Source organism: Dendropsophus ebraccatus, chromosome 2 (assembly GCF_027789765.1).
Source record: "Dendropsophus ebraccatus isolate aDenEbr1 chromosome 2, aDenEbr1.pat, whole genome shotgun sequence".
Taxonomy (NCBI): Eukaryota; Metazoa; Chordata; class Amphibia; order Anura; family Hylidae; genus Dendropsophus; species Dendropsophus ebraccatus.
Window position 1 is genome coordinate 3048280 of NC_091455.1, and position 16322 is coordinate 3064601.

Genomic DNA, 16322 nt, shown 5'->3' on the forward strand with positions numbered 1-16322 from the left:
TCTCTGTGGTGGTCGGTGTATGGCAGTATCTCCGCTCTCTGTGGTGGTCGTTGTATGGCAGTATCTCCGCTCTCTGTGGTGGTCGGTGTATGGCAGTATCTCCGCTCTCTGTGGTGGTCGGTGTATTGCAGTATCTCCACTCTCTGTGGTGGTCGGTGTATGGCAGTATCTCCGCTCTCTGTGGTGGTCGGTGTATGGCAATATCTCCGCTCTCTGTGGTGGTCGGTGTATTGCAGTATCTCCGCTCTCTGTGGTGGTCGGTGTATGGCAGTATCTCCACTCTCTGTGGTGGTCGGTGTATGGCAGTATCTCCACTCTCTGTGGTGGTCGGTGTATGGCAGTATCTCCGCTCTCTGTGGTGGTCGGTGTATGGCAGTATCTCCGCTCTCTGTGGTGGTCGGTGTATGGCAGTATCTCCGCTCTCTGTGGTGGTCGGTGTATGGCAGTATCTCCGCTCTCTGTGGTGGTCGGTGTATGGCAGTATCTCCGCTCTCTGTGGTGGTTGGTGTATGGCAGTATCTCCACTCTCTGTGGTGGTCGGTGTATGGCAGTATCTCCACTCTCTGTGGTGGTCGGTGTGTCATACTGACCTGCCTGAGAAAGGTGCACGGCTTGTATCCCATGGCCTGCAGGTCTCCATAGGAGCAGGGTGTGATCTGTGTGAAGGGTTTGTGGATCCCCTGCAGGAGAGGATGATGGGAGTTATATAGCGCAGTCATTGTGTGACCCGCATAACTATATAAGCAGCAATGACTGTCCACCCAATATGGCTGCCAGCAGCAACAACATGGCTCCCGAAGTATCTTACACCATGTGAGGGGGAGGTCCTGTATATTATACTGTTAAGGGATCCTGTATATTATGCTGTGGGGGAGGGATCCGGTATATTATACTGGGGAAGGGGGGATCTAGTATATTATACCGGGGGATCTGGTATATTATACTGTGGGGAAGGGATCTGGTATATTATACTGGGGGGGGGGGGGAGAGATCGGGTATATTATACTGGGGGGATCCGGGATATTATACTGTGGGGAAGGGATCTGGTATATTATACTGGGGGGGGGGGGGGGGGGGGGGGGAGAGATCGGGTATATTATACTGGGGGGATCCGGTATATTATACTGTGGGGAGGGATCTGGTATATTATACTTGGGGGGGGGGGGGGGAAATCATCCGGTATATTATACTGGGGGGATCCGGTATATTATACTGTGGGGGAGGGATCCGGTATATTATCTTTGGGGGCGCGGGGGGGAAGAGATTGGGTATATTATACTGTGGAGGGGGATCTAGTATATTATACTGTGGAGGGGGATCCGGTATATTATACTGGGGGGGGGGGGGGAGAGATCGGGTATATTATACTGGGGGGGGGGGGAAATCGGGTATATTATACTGGGGGGGGGAGAGATCGGGTATATTATACTGGGGGGGGAGAGATCGGGTATATTATACTGGGGGGGGAGAGATCGGGTATATTATACTGGGGGGGAGAGATCGGGTATATTATACTGGGGGGGAGAGATCGGGTATATTATACTGGGGGGGGAAAGATCGGGTATATTATACTGGGGGGATCCAGGATATTATACTGTGGGGGAGGGATCTGGTATATTATACTGGGGGGGGGGAGGAGAGATCGGGTATATTATACGGGGGGAATCCGGTATATTATACTGTGGGGAGGGATCTGGTATATTATACTGCGGGGGAATCATCTGGTATATTATACTGGGGGGATCCGGTATATTATACTGTGGGGGAGGGATCCGGTATATTATACTTGGGGGGGGGGGGGGCGTGGGAAGAGATTGGGTATATTATACTGTGGAGGGGGATCCGGTATATTATACTGTGGAGGGGGATCTGGTATATTATACTGGGGGGGGGGGGGGAGATCAGGTATATTATGCTGTGGAGGGGGATCCGGTATATTATAGTGGTGGTGGTGGGGGATCTGGTATATTATACTGTGAAGGAAGGGGGGATCTGGTATATTATACTGTGAAGGGGGGATCCGGTATATCTGGTATATTATACTGTGGGGGGTATCTGGTATATTATACTGTGGGTGGATCCGGTATATTATACTGTGAGGGTCCAGTATACTATACTGTGGGGGGGGGGGGGCTGGTATATTATACTGGGGGGTATCCGGTATATTATACTGTGTGGGGTATCTGGTATATTATACTGGGGGGGGGGGGTATCCGGTATATTATACTGTGGGGGGTATCCGGTATATTATACTGTGGGGATATCCAGTATATTATACTGTGGGGGGTATCCGGTATATTATACTGTGGGGGGTATCCGGTATATTATACTGTGGGGGGTATCCGGTATATTATACTGGGGGGGGGGGGGGATCTGGTATATTATACTGTGGGGGTCCAATATACTATACTGGGGGGGTGTCTGGTATATTATACTGGGGGGATCCGGTATATTATACTGTGTGAGGTATCTGGTATATTATACTGGGGGGGTATTTGGTATATTATACTGTGGGGGGTATCCGGTATATTATACTGTGGGGGGTATCCGGTATATTATACTGTGGGGGGGATCCCGTATATTATACTGTGGGGGGGGATCCCGTATATTATACTGTGGGGGGGATCCGATATATTATACTGTGGGGGGTATCCGGTATATTATACTGTGGGGGTAAATCCGGTATATTATACTGTGGGGGGGTATCCGGTTTATTATACTGTGGGGGGTATTCGGTATATTATACTGTGGGTAGGGTGGGGGGGATCCGGTACATTATACTGTGGGGGTGGGGGGAAGGAGATCCGGTATATTATACTTTGGAGGATCCGGTTTTATACTGTGGGGGAGGGATCCAGTATATTTATCCGGGGGGGGAGGGGGGGATTAGGTACATTATACTGTGGGGGGAAGGAGATCCTATATATAATACTATTATAATATAATACCGGTGTAACAGGCCAGAGTATACCCCCAGCCCAGACTATACCAGGGGTATATTTCGTCCTAGGCTAGTTCATACCAGGGGTATATTTCATCCTAGGCTAGTTCATACCAGGGGTATATTTCATCCTAGGCTAGTTCATACCAGGGGTATATTTCATCCTAGGCTAGTTCATACCAGGGGTATATTTCATCCTAGGCTAGTTCATACCAGGGGTATATTTCGTCCTAGGCTAGTTCATACCAGGGGTATATTTCGTCCTAGGCTAGTTCATACCAGGGGTATATTTCGTCCTAGGCTAGTTCATACCCTTCCCCCCCTCAGGCCATTTTATACCCTATGAGATCAGTAGCAGTGAGTGATAGACACAAGAAATACTTCATTTCTCTCCATGTTATTGTGGATTCGGCTTTGCCTGTGATATTAGTGAGAAGCGGCTGATGGAAATCTTACACATCTAATCACATAGGAGATTCATCAGACATGCTGTAAAGTGAGACTGGCTCAGTCGCCCCCGGCAACCAATCAGATTCCACCTCTCATTCCTCACAGTCTCTTTGGAAAATGAAAGGTGGAATCTGATTGGTTTCTCGGGGCGACTGAGCCTCAGAATCCCGGCCTCCTCAGTGTCTCACTGTGAGTGAAGGAGAGGGCGCGTACGTGTCTGCTTCCTCCCCTCGCTCTCCTCCGCTGCCGCCGCTCTACTCCCTAATAGATTACATGTTATTTGTCCTAGCGGAGAGCGGCGGCAGCGGAGGAGAGCGAGGGGAGGAAGCAGACACGTACGCGCCCTCTCCTTCACTCACAGCAGCACACTGAGGAGGCCGGGATTCTGCGCTCCAAATTCCGACAGTGTGAATGGAGCCATAGGGGACATTTATCATTATGGGGTTTTTGGCTAATAAGGAGATTTTGTGACTTCATAAATACCTGTCCAGACTTATTACGGGTTCTGCGCTATTTTACATCAGTTTTCATTGCCTGCACCTTTTGTCAATGTATACGGGGGGGGGGGGGGGGGGGGGGGGTTGTTCTATTAACTAGTTTTCATTAGATTTGTCAAGTGAAAAATTTTCCTTTTTTTTGCGCAGCTTTGTAACCAAGCTGTTTTAGACTGGGTTCACACTGTGTTATTGCAGTCCATTTTTTCCCATTTCTTCTTTGCAAAATGTATGAGAAAAAAAGGAAGCGTTTGTGTGCCTCCATTTTTTTTGTTGCAAAAAGGGAAGAAAAAAAAAGGGACTTCAAAAAACGCATAAATTGTGCAATAAACTTTGCAAGATGCATCAAGGCGCTTGTGTCTAATGATGATTTTTGTGCAACAACCGTATAATTTTCCACAGCCCATAAAAACCTCCACCTGCTTAAATAGTGCAGATGATGCAGTGATGGGACAGCGCCACCTACTGTCAGTACAATATAAGCTGATGGGACAGCGCCACCTACTGTCAGTACAATGTAAGGTGATGGGACAGCGCCACCTACTCTCAGTATAATGTAAGCTGATGGGACAGCGCCACCTACTGTCAGTATAATGTAAGCTGATGGGACAGCGCCACCTACTGTCAGTACAATGTAAGGTGATGGGACAGCGCCACCTACTGTCAGTACAATGTAAGGTGATGGGACAGCGCCACCTACTGTCAGTACAATGTAAGCTGATGGGACAGCGCCACCTACTGTCAGTATAATGTAAGCTGATGGGACAGCGCCACCTACTGTCAGTACAATGTAATGTGATGGGACAGCGCCATCTACTGTCAGTATAATGTAAGCTGATGGGACAGCGCCACCTACTGTCAGTATAATGTAAGCTGATGGGACAGCGCCACCTACTGTCAGTATAATGTAAGCTGATGGGACAGCGCCACCTACTGTCAGTACAATGTAAGGTGATGGGACAGCGCCACCTACTGTCAGTACAATGTAAGGTGATGGGACAGCGCCACCTACTGTCAGTACAATGTAAGCTGATGGGACAGCGCCACCTACTGTCAGTACAATGTAAGCTGATGGGACAGCGCCACCTACTGTTAGTGCAATGTAATGTGATGGGACAGCGCCACCTACTGTCAGTATAATGTAATGTGATGGGACAGCGCCACCTACTGTCAGTATAATGTAAGCTGATGGGACAGCGCCACCTACTGTCAGTATAATGTAAGCTGATGGGACAGCGCCACCTACTGTCAGTATAATGTAAGCTGATGGGACAGCGCCACCTACTGTCAGTACAATGTAAGCTGATGGGACAGCGCCACCTACTGTCAGTATAATGTAAGCTGATGGGACAGCGCCACCTACTGTCAGTATAATGTAAGCTGATGGGACAGCTCCACCTACTGTCAGTATAATGTAAGCTGATGGGACAGCGCCACCTACTGTCAGCTTCATGTAAGCTGATGGGACAGCGCCACCTACTGTCAGTATAATGTAACCTGATGGGACAGCGCCACCTACTCTCAGTATAATGTAAGCTGATGGGACAGCGCCACCTACTGTCAGTACAATGGTAAGCTGATGGGGACAGCGCCACCTACTGTCAGTATAATGTAATGTGATGGGACAGCGCCACCTACTGTCAGTACAATGTAAGCTGATGGGACAGCGCCACCTACTGTCAGTACAATGTAAGCTGATGGGACAGCGCCACCTACTGTTAGTGCAATGTAATGTGATGGGACAGCGCCACCTACTGTCAGTATAATGTAATGTGATGGGACAGCGCCACCTACTGTCAGTATAATGTAAGCTGATGGGACAGCGCCACCTACTGTCAGTATAATGTAAGCTGATGGGACAGCGCCACCTACTGTCAGTATAATGTAAGCTGATGGGACAGCGCCACCTACTGTCAGTACAATGTAAGCTGATGGGACAGCGCCACCTACTGTCAGTATAATGTAAGCTGATGGGACAGCGCCACCTACTGTCAGTATAATGTAAGCTGATGGGACAGCGCCACCTACTGTCAGTATAATGTAAGCTGATGGGACAGCGCCACCTACTGTCAGCTTCATGTAAGCTGATGGGACAGCGCCACCTACTGTCAGTATAATGTAACCTGATGGGACAGCGCCACCTACTCTCAGTATAATGTAAGCTGATGGGACAGCGCCACCTACTGTCAGTACAATGTAAGCTGATGGGACAGCGCCACCTACTGTCAGTATAATGTAATGTGATGGGACAGCGCCACCTACTGTCAGTGCAATGTAAGCTGATGGGACAGCGCCACCTACTGTCAGTATAATGTAAGCTGATGGGACAGCGCCACCTACTGTCAGTATAATGTAAGCTGATGGGACAGCGCCACCTACTGTCAGTACAATGTAAGCTGATGGGACAGCGCCACCTACTGTCAGTACAATGTAAGCTGATGGGACAGCGCCACCTACTGTCAGTACAATGTAAGCTGATGGGACAGCGCCACCTACTGTCAGTATAATGTAAGCTGATGGGACAGCGCCACCTACTGTCAGTATAATGTAAGCTGATGGGACAGCGCCACCTACTGTCAGTATAATGTAAGCTGATGGGACAGCGCCACCTACTGTCAGTATAATGTAATGTGATGGGACAGCGCCACCTACTGTCAGTATAATGTAAGCTGATGGGACAGCGCCACCTACTCTCAGTATAATGTAAGCTGATGGGACAGCGCCACCTACTGTCAGTATAATGTAAGCTGATGGGACAGCGCCACCTACTGTCAGTGCAATGTAAGCTGATGGGACAGCGCCATCTACTGTCAGTATAATGTAAGCTGATGGGACAGCGCCACCTACTGTCAGTACAATGTAAGCTGATGGGACAGCGCCACCTACTGTCAGTACAATGTAAGCTGATGGGACAGCGCCACCTACTGTCAGTACAATGTAAGCTGATGGGACAGCGCCACCTACTGTCAGTACAATGTAAGCTGATGGGACAGCGCCACCTACTGTCAGTATAATGTAATGTGATGGGACAGCGCCACCTACTGTCAGTATAATGTAAGCTGATGGGACAGCGCCACCTACTGTCAGTATAATGTAAGCTGATGGGACAGCGCCACCTACTGTCAGTACAATGTAAGCTGATGGGACAGCGCCACCTACTGTCAGTACAATGTAAGCTGATGGGACAGCGCCACCTACTGTCAGTACAATGTAAGGTGATGGGACAGCGCCACCTACTGTCAGTATAATATAAGCTGATGGGACAGCGCCACCTACTGTCAGTATAATGTAAGCTGATGGGACAGCGCCACCTACTGTCAGTATAATGTAACCTGATGGGACAGCGCCACCTACTGTCAGTATAATGTAAGCTGATGGGACAGCGCCACCTACTGTCAGTATAATGTAATGTGATGGGACAGCGCCACCTACTGTCAGTATAATGTAAGCTGATGGGACAGCGCCACCTACTGTCAGTACAATGTAAGCTGATGGGACAGCGCCACCTACTGTCAGTACAATGTAAGCTGATGGGACAGCGCCACCTACTGTCAGTACAATGTAAGCTGATGGGACAGCGCCACCTACTGTCAGTATAATGTAAGCTGATGGGACAGCGCCACCTACTGTCAGTACAATGTAAGCTGATGGGACAGCGCCACCTACTGTCAGTATAATGTAAGCTGATGGGACAGCGCCACCTACTGTCAGTATAATGTAACCTGATGGGACAGCGCCACCTACTGTCAGTATAATGTAAGCTGATGGGACAGCGCCACCTACTGTCAGTACAATGTAAGCTGATGGGACAGCGCCACCTACTGTCAGTACAATGTAAGCTGATGGGACAGCGCCACCTACTGTCAGTATAATGTAATGTGATGGGACAGCGCCACCTACTGTCAGTACAATGTAAGCTGATGGGACAGCGCCACCTACTGTCATTATAATGTAAGCTGATGGGACAGCGCCACCTACTGTCAGTATAATGTAAGCTGATGGGACAGCGCCACCTACTGTCAGTTTCATGTAAGCTGATGGGACAGCGCCACCTACTGTCAGTATAATGTAAGCTGATGGGACAGCGCCACCTACTGTCAGTACAATGTAAGGTGATGGGACAGCGCCACCTACTGTCAGTATAATGTAAGCTGATGGGACAGCGCCACCTACTGTCAGTATAATGTAAGCTGATGGGACAGCGCCACCTACTGTCAGTATAATGTAAGCTGATGGGACAGCGCCACCTACTGTCAGTATAATGTAAGCTGATGGGACAGCGCCACCTACTGTCAGTATAATGTAATGTGATGGGACAGCGCCACCTACTGTCAGTATAATGTAAGCTGATGGGACAGCGCCACCTACTGTCAGTATAATGTAAGCTGATGGGACAGCGCCACCTACTGTCAGTATAATGTAAGCTGATGGGACAGCGCCACCTACTGTCAGTATAATGTAAGCTGATGGGACAGCGCCACCTACTGTCAGTATAATGTAAGCTGATGGGACAGCGCCACCTACTGTCAGCTCAATGCTGCTCAAAAATCTGCGCACTTTTCAACAAATTCGAGATAAAGTGAGAAAACCAGTCCCCCTTGAAAAAGGAGGTTTTGCCCTTCCAGATATGAAACTATATTTTTTGGCAGCACAACCTAACACTATATGGGAAGAGGATAAAGGGGATTGGCACTCAGATCTATTGGCAGGTTCTGAGGGAAGGTTTGAGAACATTTGGAAGCTCTCACAATCAGGTCAATTAAAAGATAAAAGTGGAGTTTGTTCCCGTCGGTATATTTACTGTCTCCGATCTGGGAGGAAGTAAAAGAAGTTTTGAAGATAAAAAGGGGGTTGAGTTTTTCGGCAATTTGGTATAATATAAATTTGGATGAGTTTCATAAGTTAAACATTTTAGTGGAACCTAGTAAAGCGAGAATAAACCAAATAAGTGATTGATTTGTGAATGGAGAGATAAAAACTTGGCAAGGAAACAATGGTATCAGACAATGGTTGGATAGAATCCTGTAGCCTTGTACCATGCAAATATGAGAACTAAAGATACAGAGATATCTATGGTACAGGAGACCCCAGCCACAATAAGAGTTATTTACAGAAAGGGATAGAAGTCTGAGAGAGGTGAAATATGAAGGTGAAGAGTCCTAGAAAATGGGAGGAAGAGCTGGGGAAATGTCAGACCATCAGTGGATGTTAGTATTAAAAAATATTAAAAAGGTGTCACCAAATAATAATCATAGAATAATACAATTTAATTTGGTTATTTATTATACCCCTGTCTTTTTGTATAGGATAAAAAGAAAGAGGGGTATAGTCTGGCCTAGACTATGTTACACCCCGGGGTATAGTCTGGCCTAGGCTATGTTACACCCCGGGGTATAGTCTGGCCTAGGCTATGTTACACCCCGGGGTATAGTCTGGCCTAGGCTATGTTACACCCCAGGGTATAGTTTGGCCTAGGCTATGTTACACCCCGGGGTATAGTCTGGCCTATGCTATGTTACACCCCGGGGTATAGTCTGGCCTAGGCTATGTTACACCCCGGGGTATAGTCTGGCCTAGGCTATGTTACACCCCGGGGTATAGTCTGGCCTAGGCTATGTTACACCCTGGGGTATAGTCTGTATGTTACACCCCGGGGTATAGTTTGGCCTAGGCTATGTTACACCCCTGGGTATAGTTTGGCCTAGGCTATGTTACACCCCTGGGTATAGTCTGGCCTAGGCTATGTTACACCCCGGGGTATAGTCTGTATGTTACACCCCGGGGTATAGTCTGGCCTAGGCTATGTTACACCCCGCGGTATAGTTTGGCCCAGGCTATGTTACAACCCGGGGTATAGTCTGGCCTAGGCTATGTTACACCCCGGGGTATAGTCTGTATGTTACACCCCGGGGTATAGTCTGTATGTTACACCCCGGGGTATAGTCTGGCCTAGGCTATGTTACACCCCGGGGTATAGTCTGGCCTAGGCTATGTTACACCCCGGGGTATAGTCTGTATGTTACACCCCGGGGTATAGTTTGGCCTAGGCTATGTTACACCCCGGGGTATAGTCTGGCCTAGGCTATGTTACACCCCGGGGTATAGTCTGTATGTTACACCCCGGGGTATAGTTTGGCCTAGGCTATGTTACACCCCGGGGTATAGTCTGGCCTAGGCTATGTTACACCCCGGGGTATAGTCTGTATGTTACACCCCGGGGTATAGTCTGGCCTAGGCTATGTTACACCCCGGGGTATAGTCTGTATGTTACACCCCGGGGTATAGTCTGTATGTTACACCCCGGGGTATAGTCTGGCCTAGGCTATGTTACACCCCGGGGTATAGTCTGTATGTTACACCCCGGGGTATAGTCTGGCCTAGGCTATGTTACACCCCGGGGTATAGTCTGTATGTTACACCCCGGGGTATAGTCTGTATGTTACACCCCGGGGTATAGTCTGGCCTAGGCTATGTTACACCCCGGGGTATAGTCTGGCCTAGGCTATGTTACACCCCGGGGTATAGTCTGGCCTAGGCTATGTTACACCCCGGGGTATAGTCTGGCCTAGGCTATGTTACACCCCGGGGTATAGTCTGGCCTAGGCTATTTTATACTCGGGTATAATCTGGACTGCTACACCAGGGATCCGGTATATTATACCGTGTGTGTGTTTGTGTGCGGGGGGGAGGGGGGGGGCTGGTATATTATAATGTGGGGGGGGGGGGAAGATCCGGTATTTTATACTTTCGGGGATCTGGTATATTATAGTGTGTGTGTGTGTGGGGGGGGGTTTTAGAGAGATCCGGTATATTATATTTTGTGTATATTATACTGTGTGTGGGGGGGGGGATCCGGTATATTATACTGTGGGGGGGGATCCGGTATATTATACTGTGGGGGGGGGATCCGGTATATTATACTGTGGGGGGGATCCGGTATATTATACTTTGGGGGGATCCGGTATATTATACTTTGGGGGGATCCGGTATATTACACTTTGGTGGGATCCGGTATATTACACTTTGGTGGGATCCGGTATATTACACTTTGGGGGGATCCGGTATATTATACTTTGGGGGGATCCGGTATATTATACTTTGGGGGGATCCGGTATATTATACTTTGGGGGGATCCGGTATATTACACTTTGGTGGGATCTGGTATATTACACTTTGGGGGGATCCGGTATATTACACTTTGGGGGGATCCGGTATATTATACTTTGGTGGGATCCGGTATATTATACTTTGGTGGGATCCGGTATATTATACTTTGGTGGGATCCGGTATATTATACTTTGGGGGGATCCGGTATAGTATACTGTGACATATGATGATGTCATTACCTCTTGGATTTCCCTCTGGATCTCGGCAGCCCGGAGGGGGAGGGGTCCTAAGATCGGGACCTTGGCAGCTCGGACCCTCTGATTCATTGACTCCAGCGTCAGCAGCTTCTTCCAGGGCGTCATCCTGGGTCCTGCAAGATCTAATAACATACCAGACACCCCGATGTTACACCAGACACCCCTATAATATACCTGACCCCCCAATATTACACCAGACACCCCTATAATATACCTGATACCCCGATATTACACCAGACACCCCTATAATATACCTGATACCCCGATATTACATCAGACACCCCTATAATATGCCAGACACCCCTATAATATACCAGACACCCCGATATTACACCAGACCCCCCTATAATATACCTGACCCCCCAATATTACACCAGACACCCCTATAATATACCTGATACCCCGATATTATACCTGACAACCCTATAATATACCTGACACCCCGATATTACATCAGACACCCCTATAATATACCTGATACCCCGATATTATACCTGACACCCCTATAATATATCTGATTCCCCGATATTACACCTGACAACCCTATAATATACCTGACACCCCGATATTACATCAGACACCCCTATAATATACCAGACACCCCTATAATATACCAGACACGGGATATTACACCAGACACCCCTATAATATACCTGATACCCCGATATTACACCAGACACCCCTATAATATACCTGATACCCCGATATTACACCAGACACCCCTATAATATACCTGATACCCCGATATTACACTATACACCTGACCCCACCTGATTACCCTGCCCCCCTCACCCCGTGGGCGCTGTCACCTGACCCCACCTGATTACCCCGCCCCCTCACCCCCTGGGCGCTGTCACCTGACCCCACCTGATTGCCCCGCCCCCTCACCCCCTGGGCGCTGTCACCTGACCCCACCTGATTGCCCCGCTCCCTCACCCCCTGGGCGCTGTCACCTGACCCCACCTGATTGCCCCGCCCCCTCACCCCCTGGGCGCTGTCACCTGACCCCACCTGATTACCCCGCCCCCCTCATACCCTGGCCCCCCCATATTATTCCTGACACCCCAATACTATACCAGCCCTCCATATTATACCTGACACCCCAAAACTATACCAGGTCCCCCAATATTATACCTGACACCCCAATACTATACCAGGTCCCCCAATATTATACCTGACACCCCAATACTATACCAGCCCCCCATATTATTCCTGACACCCCAATACTATACCAGCCCTCCATATTATACCTGACACCCCAAAACTATACCAGGTCCCCAATATTATACCTGACACCCCAATACTATACCAGCCCCCCATATTATACCTGACACCCCAATACTATACCAGCCCCCCATATTATACCTGACACCCCAATACTATACCAGCCCCTAATATTATACCTGACACCCTAATAGTATACCAGCCCCCCATATTATACCTGACACCCCAATACTATACCAGCCCCCCATATTATGACACCCTAATAGTATACCAGCCCCCCATATTATACCTGACACCCCAATACTATACCAGCCCCCCATATTATACCTGACACCCCAATACTATACCAGCCCCCCATATTATACCTGACACCCCAATACTATACCAGCCCCCCATATTATACCTGACACCCTAATACTATACCAGCCCCCCATATTATACCTGACACCCTAATACTATACCAGCCCCCCCTCATATTATACCTGACACCCCAATACTATACCAGCCCCCCATATTATACCTGACACCCTAATACTATACCAGCCCCCCCTCATATTATACCTGACACCCCAATACTATACCAGCCCCCCATATTATACCTGACACCCCAATACTATACCAGCCCCCCATATTATACCTGACACCCCAATACTATACCAGCCCCCCATATTATACCTGACACCCTAATACTATACCAGCCCCCCATATTATACCTGACACCCCAATACTATACCAGCCCCCCATATTATACCTGACAACCCAATACTATACCAGCCCCCCATATTATACCTGACACCCTAATACTATACCAGCCCCCCATATTATACCTGACACCCTAATACTATACCAGCCCCCCATATTATACCTGACACCCCAATACTATACCAGCCCCCCATATTATACCTGACACCCTAATACTATACCAGCCCCCCATATTATACCTGACACCCCAATACTATACCAGCCCCCCATATTATACCTGACACCCCAATACTATACCAGCCCCCCATATTATACCTGACACCCCAATACTATACCAGCCCCCCATATTATACCTGACACCCCAATACTATACCAGCCCCCCATATTATACCTGACACCCCAATACTATACCAGCCCCAGTGGCGCTGCAATGATGAGGCGACCTGAGTCGTCTGCCTCAGGCGGCGCCACCAGCTGTCTTCATGGGGGCGGCATTCAGTGGCAGATTATAATATGAGCGGTTCGGGCGGCCGCCCACATTATAATCCGCCACTGATTGTACCATGTACCGGAGTCCCATCCTGTCCCCGGCAGAACGCGCATCAGAGAGATCCCCGTGCGCCGGAAGTCACAGCCACAGGCACACGGGGAGCTCTGTGATGCGCGCGCTGCCGGGGACAGGACGGGACACCACGGGCAGCCGCACATCAGCCGGGACCAGACCAGAGAGGCTCGACGGGGGAACGGAGGGCAGGTGTGTTGTGTGCTGTTTTTTGTTTTATCTGCTGTGCAGGGGGGGGGGGGGGGGGGGGGGAAGGGTGAGGGGGACCATCTATAAGGGAGGGGGGGAAGAGGGGGACCATCTATAAGGTAGGGGGGGAAGAGGGGGAAGAGGGGGACCATCTATAAGGGAGGGGGGGAAGAGGGGGAAGAGGGGGACCATCTATAAGGAAGAGGGGGAAGAGGGGGACCATCTATAAGGTAGGGGGGGAAGAGGGGGAAGAGGGGGACCATCTATAAGGGAGGGGAGAAAGAGGGGGACCATCTCCTAAAAGATCAGCACCCTCCTCTCCTGACATCCTCTGTGCTGCTGGGACTTCTCCTATAGGATTAGCCCCCTCCTCTCCTGACATCCTCTGTGCTGCTGGGACTTCTCCTATAGGATTAGCCCCCTCCTCTCCTGACATCCTCTGTGCTGCTGGGACTTCTCCTATAGGATTAGCCCCCTCCTCTCCTGACATCCTCTGTGCTGCTGGGACCTCTCCTATAGGATTAGCCCCCTCCTCTCCTGACATCCTCTGTGCTGCTGGGACCTCTCCTATAGGATTAGCCCCCTCCTCTCCTGACATCCTCTGTGCAGAAAGGGATTAAACATTATGTTTATTGGGGACAGCAGTGGGGGGGGCAGTAGTGGATTATAATGTGGGCGGATTGACGGGGGGGGGGCGTCATTCTATAGTTCGCCTCGGGCAGCAGAGAGGCTAGAATCACCCCTGACCAGCCCCCATATTATACCTGACACCCCTATATTACACTACTAATATGGTGTGATGTGGTTACCATGTAATCCGGGGGTCATCGGTCATTCATTATAAGATCTGTGTCATGTGATTCCAGGTTTGGTGAAGTTTCCCCCTGCACCCAACCCCCGTTAATGGTGGATGATGGGGGTTGCTGCTATGTAACTGAGGGTTTGTTACAATGTATCACTGTAGACTTCCATAGGACTGCCAGAGACTGGGGACCCCCGAACATAAACTATACAAGGAAGGAGTCACTTACCTGTTTGGAGCAGAGGGTCTGGAGCTGTGAGTCAGGAAGAATCCGAGACACTGACAGAAGGCGTCTTCAGCCCTGGAGAGACATTACCCCAAAGAGTTAATGACTGACCGGAGGATCTCAGGGAGAGCAAAGTAACTGAGGAACCGAATATATGAGTAACTGAGTAACCGAGTAATCAAGTAACCGGAAAACCGATTAACCCTCTTACTGCCAGGACAGAACCCAACCCCGTGACTGGCGGTCTGTAGTCTGATCTGTCACACCTGTGACGGTCTCAGGTGTGACGTTACCGTACAGTCTCTATATAATACAGAACACGTTACTGTACAGTCTCTATATAATACAGAACACATTACTGTACAGTCTCTATATAATACAGAACACATTACTGTACAGTCTCTATATAATACAGAACACGTTACTGTACAGTCTCTATATAATACAGAACACGTTACTGTACAGTCTCTATATAATACAGAACACGTTACTGTACAGTCTCTATATAATACAGAACACGTTACTGTACAGTCTCTATATAATACAGAACACGTTACCGTACAGTCTCTATATAATACAGAACACATTACTGTACAGTCTCTATATATTACAGAACACGTTACTGTACAGTCTCTATATAATACAGAACATGTTACTGTACAGTCTCTATATAATACAGAACACGTTACTGTACAGTCTCTGGATAATACAGAACACATTACTGTACAGTCTCTATATAATACAGAACACGTTACTGTACAGTCTCTATATAATACAGAACACGTTACTGTACAGTCTCTATATAATACAGAACACGTTACCGTACAGTCTCTATATAATACAGAACACGTTACTGTACAGTCTCTATATAATACAGAACACGTTACTGTACAGTCTCTATATAATACAGAACACGTTACCGTACAGTCTCTATATAATACAGAACACATTACTGTACAGTCTCTATATAATACAGAACACATTACTGTACAGTCTCTATATAATACAGAACACATTACTGTACAGTCTCTATATAATACAGAACACGTTACCGTACAGTCTCTATATAATACAGAACACATTACTGTACAGTCTCTATATAATACAGAACACATTACTGTACAGTCTCTATATAATACAGAACACGTTACCGTACAGTCTCTATATAATACAGAACACGTTACCGTACAGTCTCTATATAATACAGAACACGTTACTGTACAGTCTCTATATAATACAGAACATATTACTGTACAGTCTCTATATAATACAGAACACGTTACCGTACAGTCTCTATATAATACAGAACACATTACCGTACAGTCTCTATATAATACAGAACACGTTACCGTACAGTCTCTATATAAT

General features: G+C 48.3%; 1 protein-coding gene across 2 annotated transcripts in view; it reads right to left on the bottom strand.

The window, feature by feature from the left end:
* LOC138782923 (alanine aminotransferase 2-like) overlaps positions 1–16322 on the bottom strand; it is an 86695-nt gene that overhangs the window by 66554 nt on the left and 3819 nt on the right. Inside the window, exons 2-4 of one of the 2 annotated variants that reach the window (XM_069956917.1) lie at positions 14958–15029; positions 11232–11371; positions 591–680 (exon numbers count right to left, since the gene is read on the bottom strand). In XM_069956917.1, coding sequence (XP_069813018.1) covers positions 591–680; positions 11232–11354 — 213 coding nt within the window. In that variant the 5' untranslated portion in view covers positions 11355–11371; positions 14958–15029. Of the gene's footprint in view, positions 1–590; positions 681–11231; positions 11372–14957; positions 15065–16322 lie in introns of those variants that run through there. The other variant, XM_069956916.1, reaches the window with a different exon arrangement.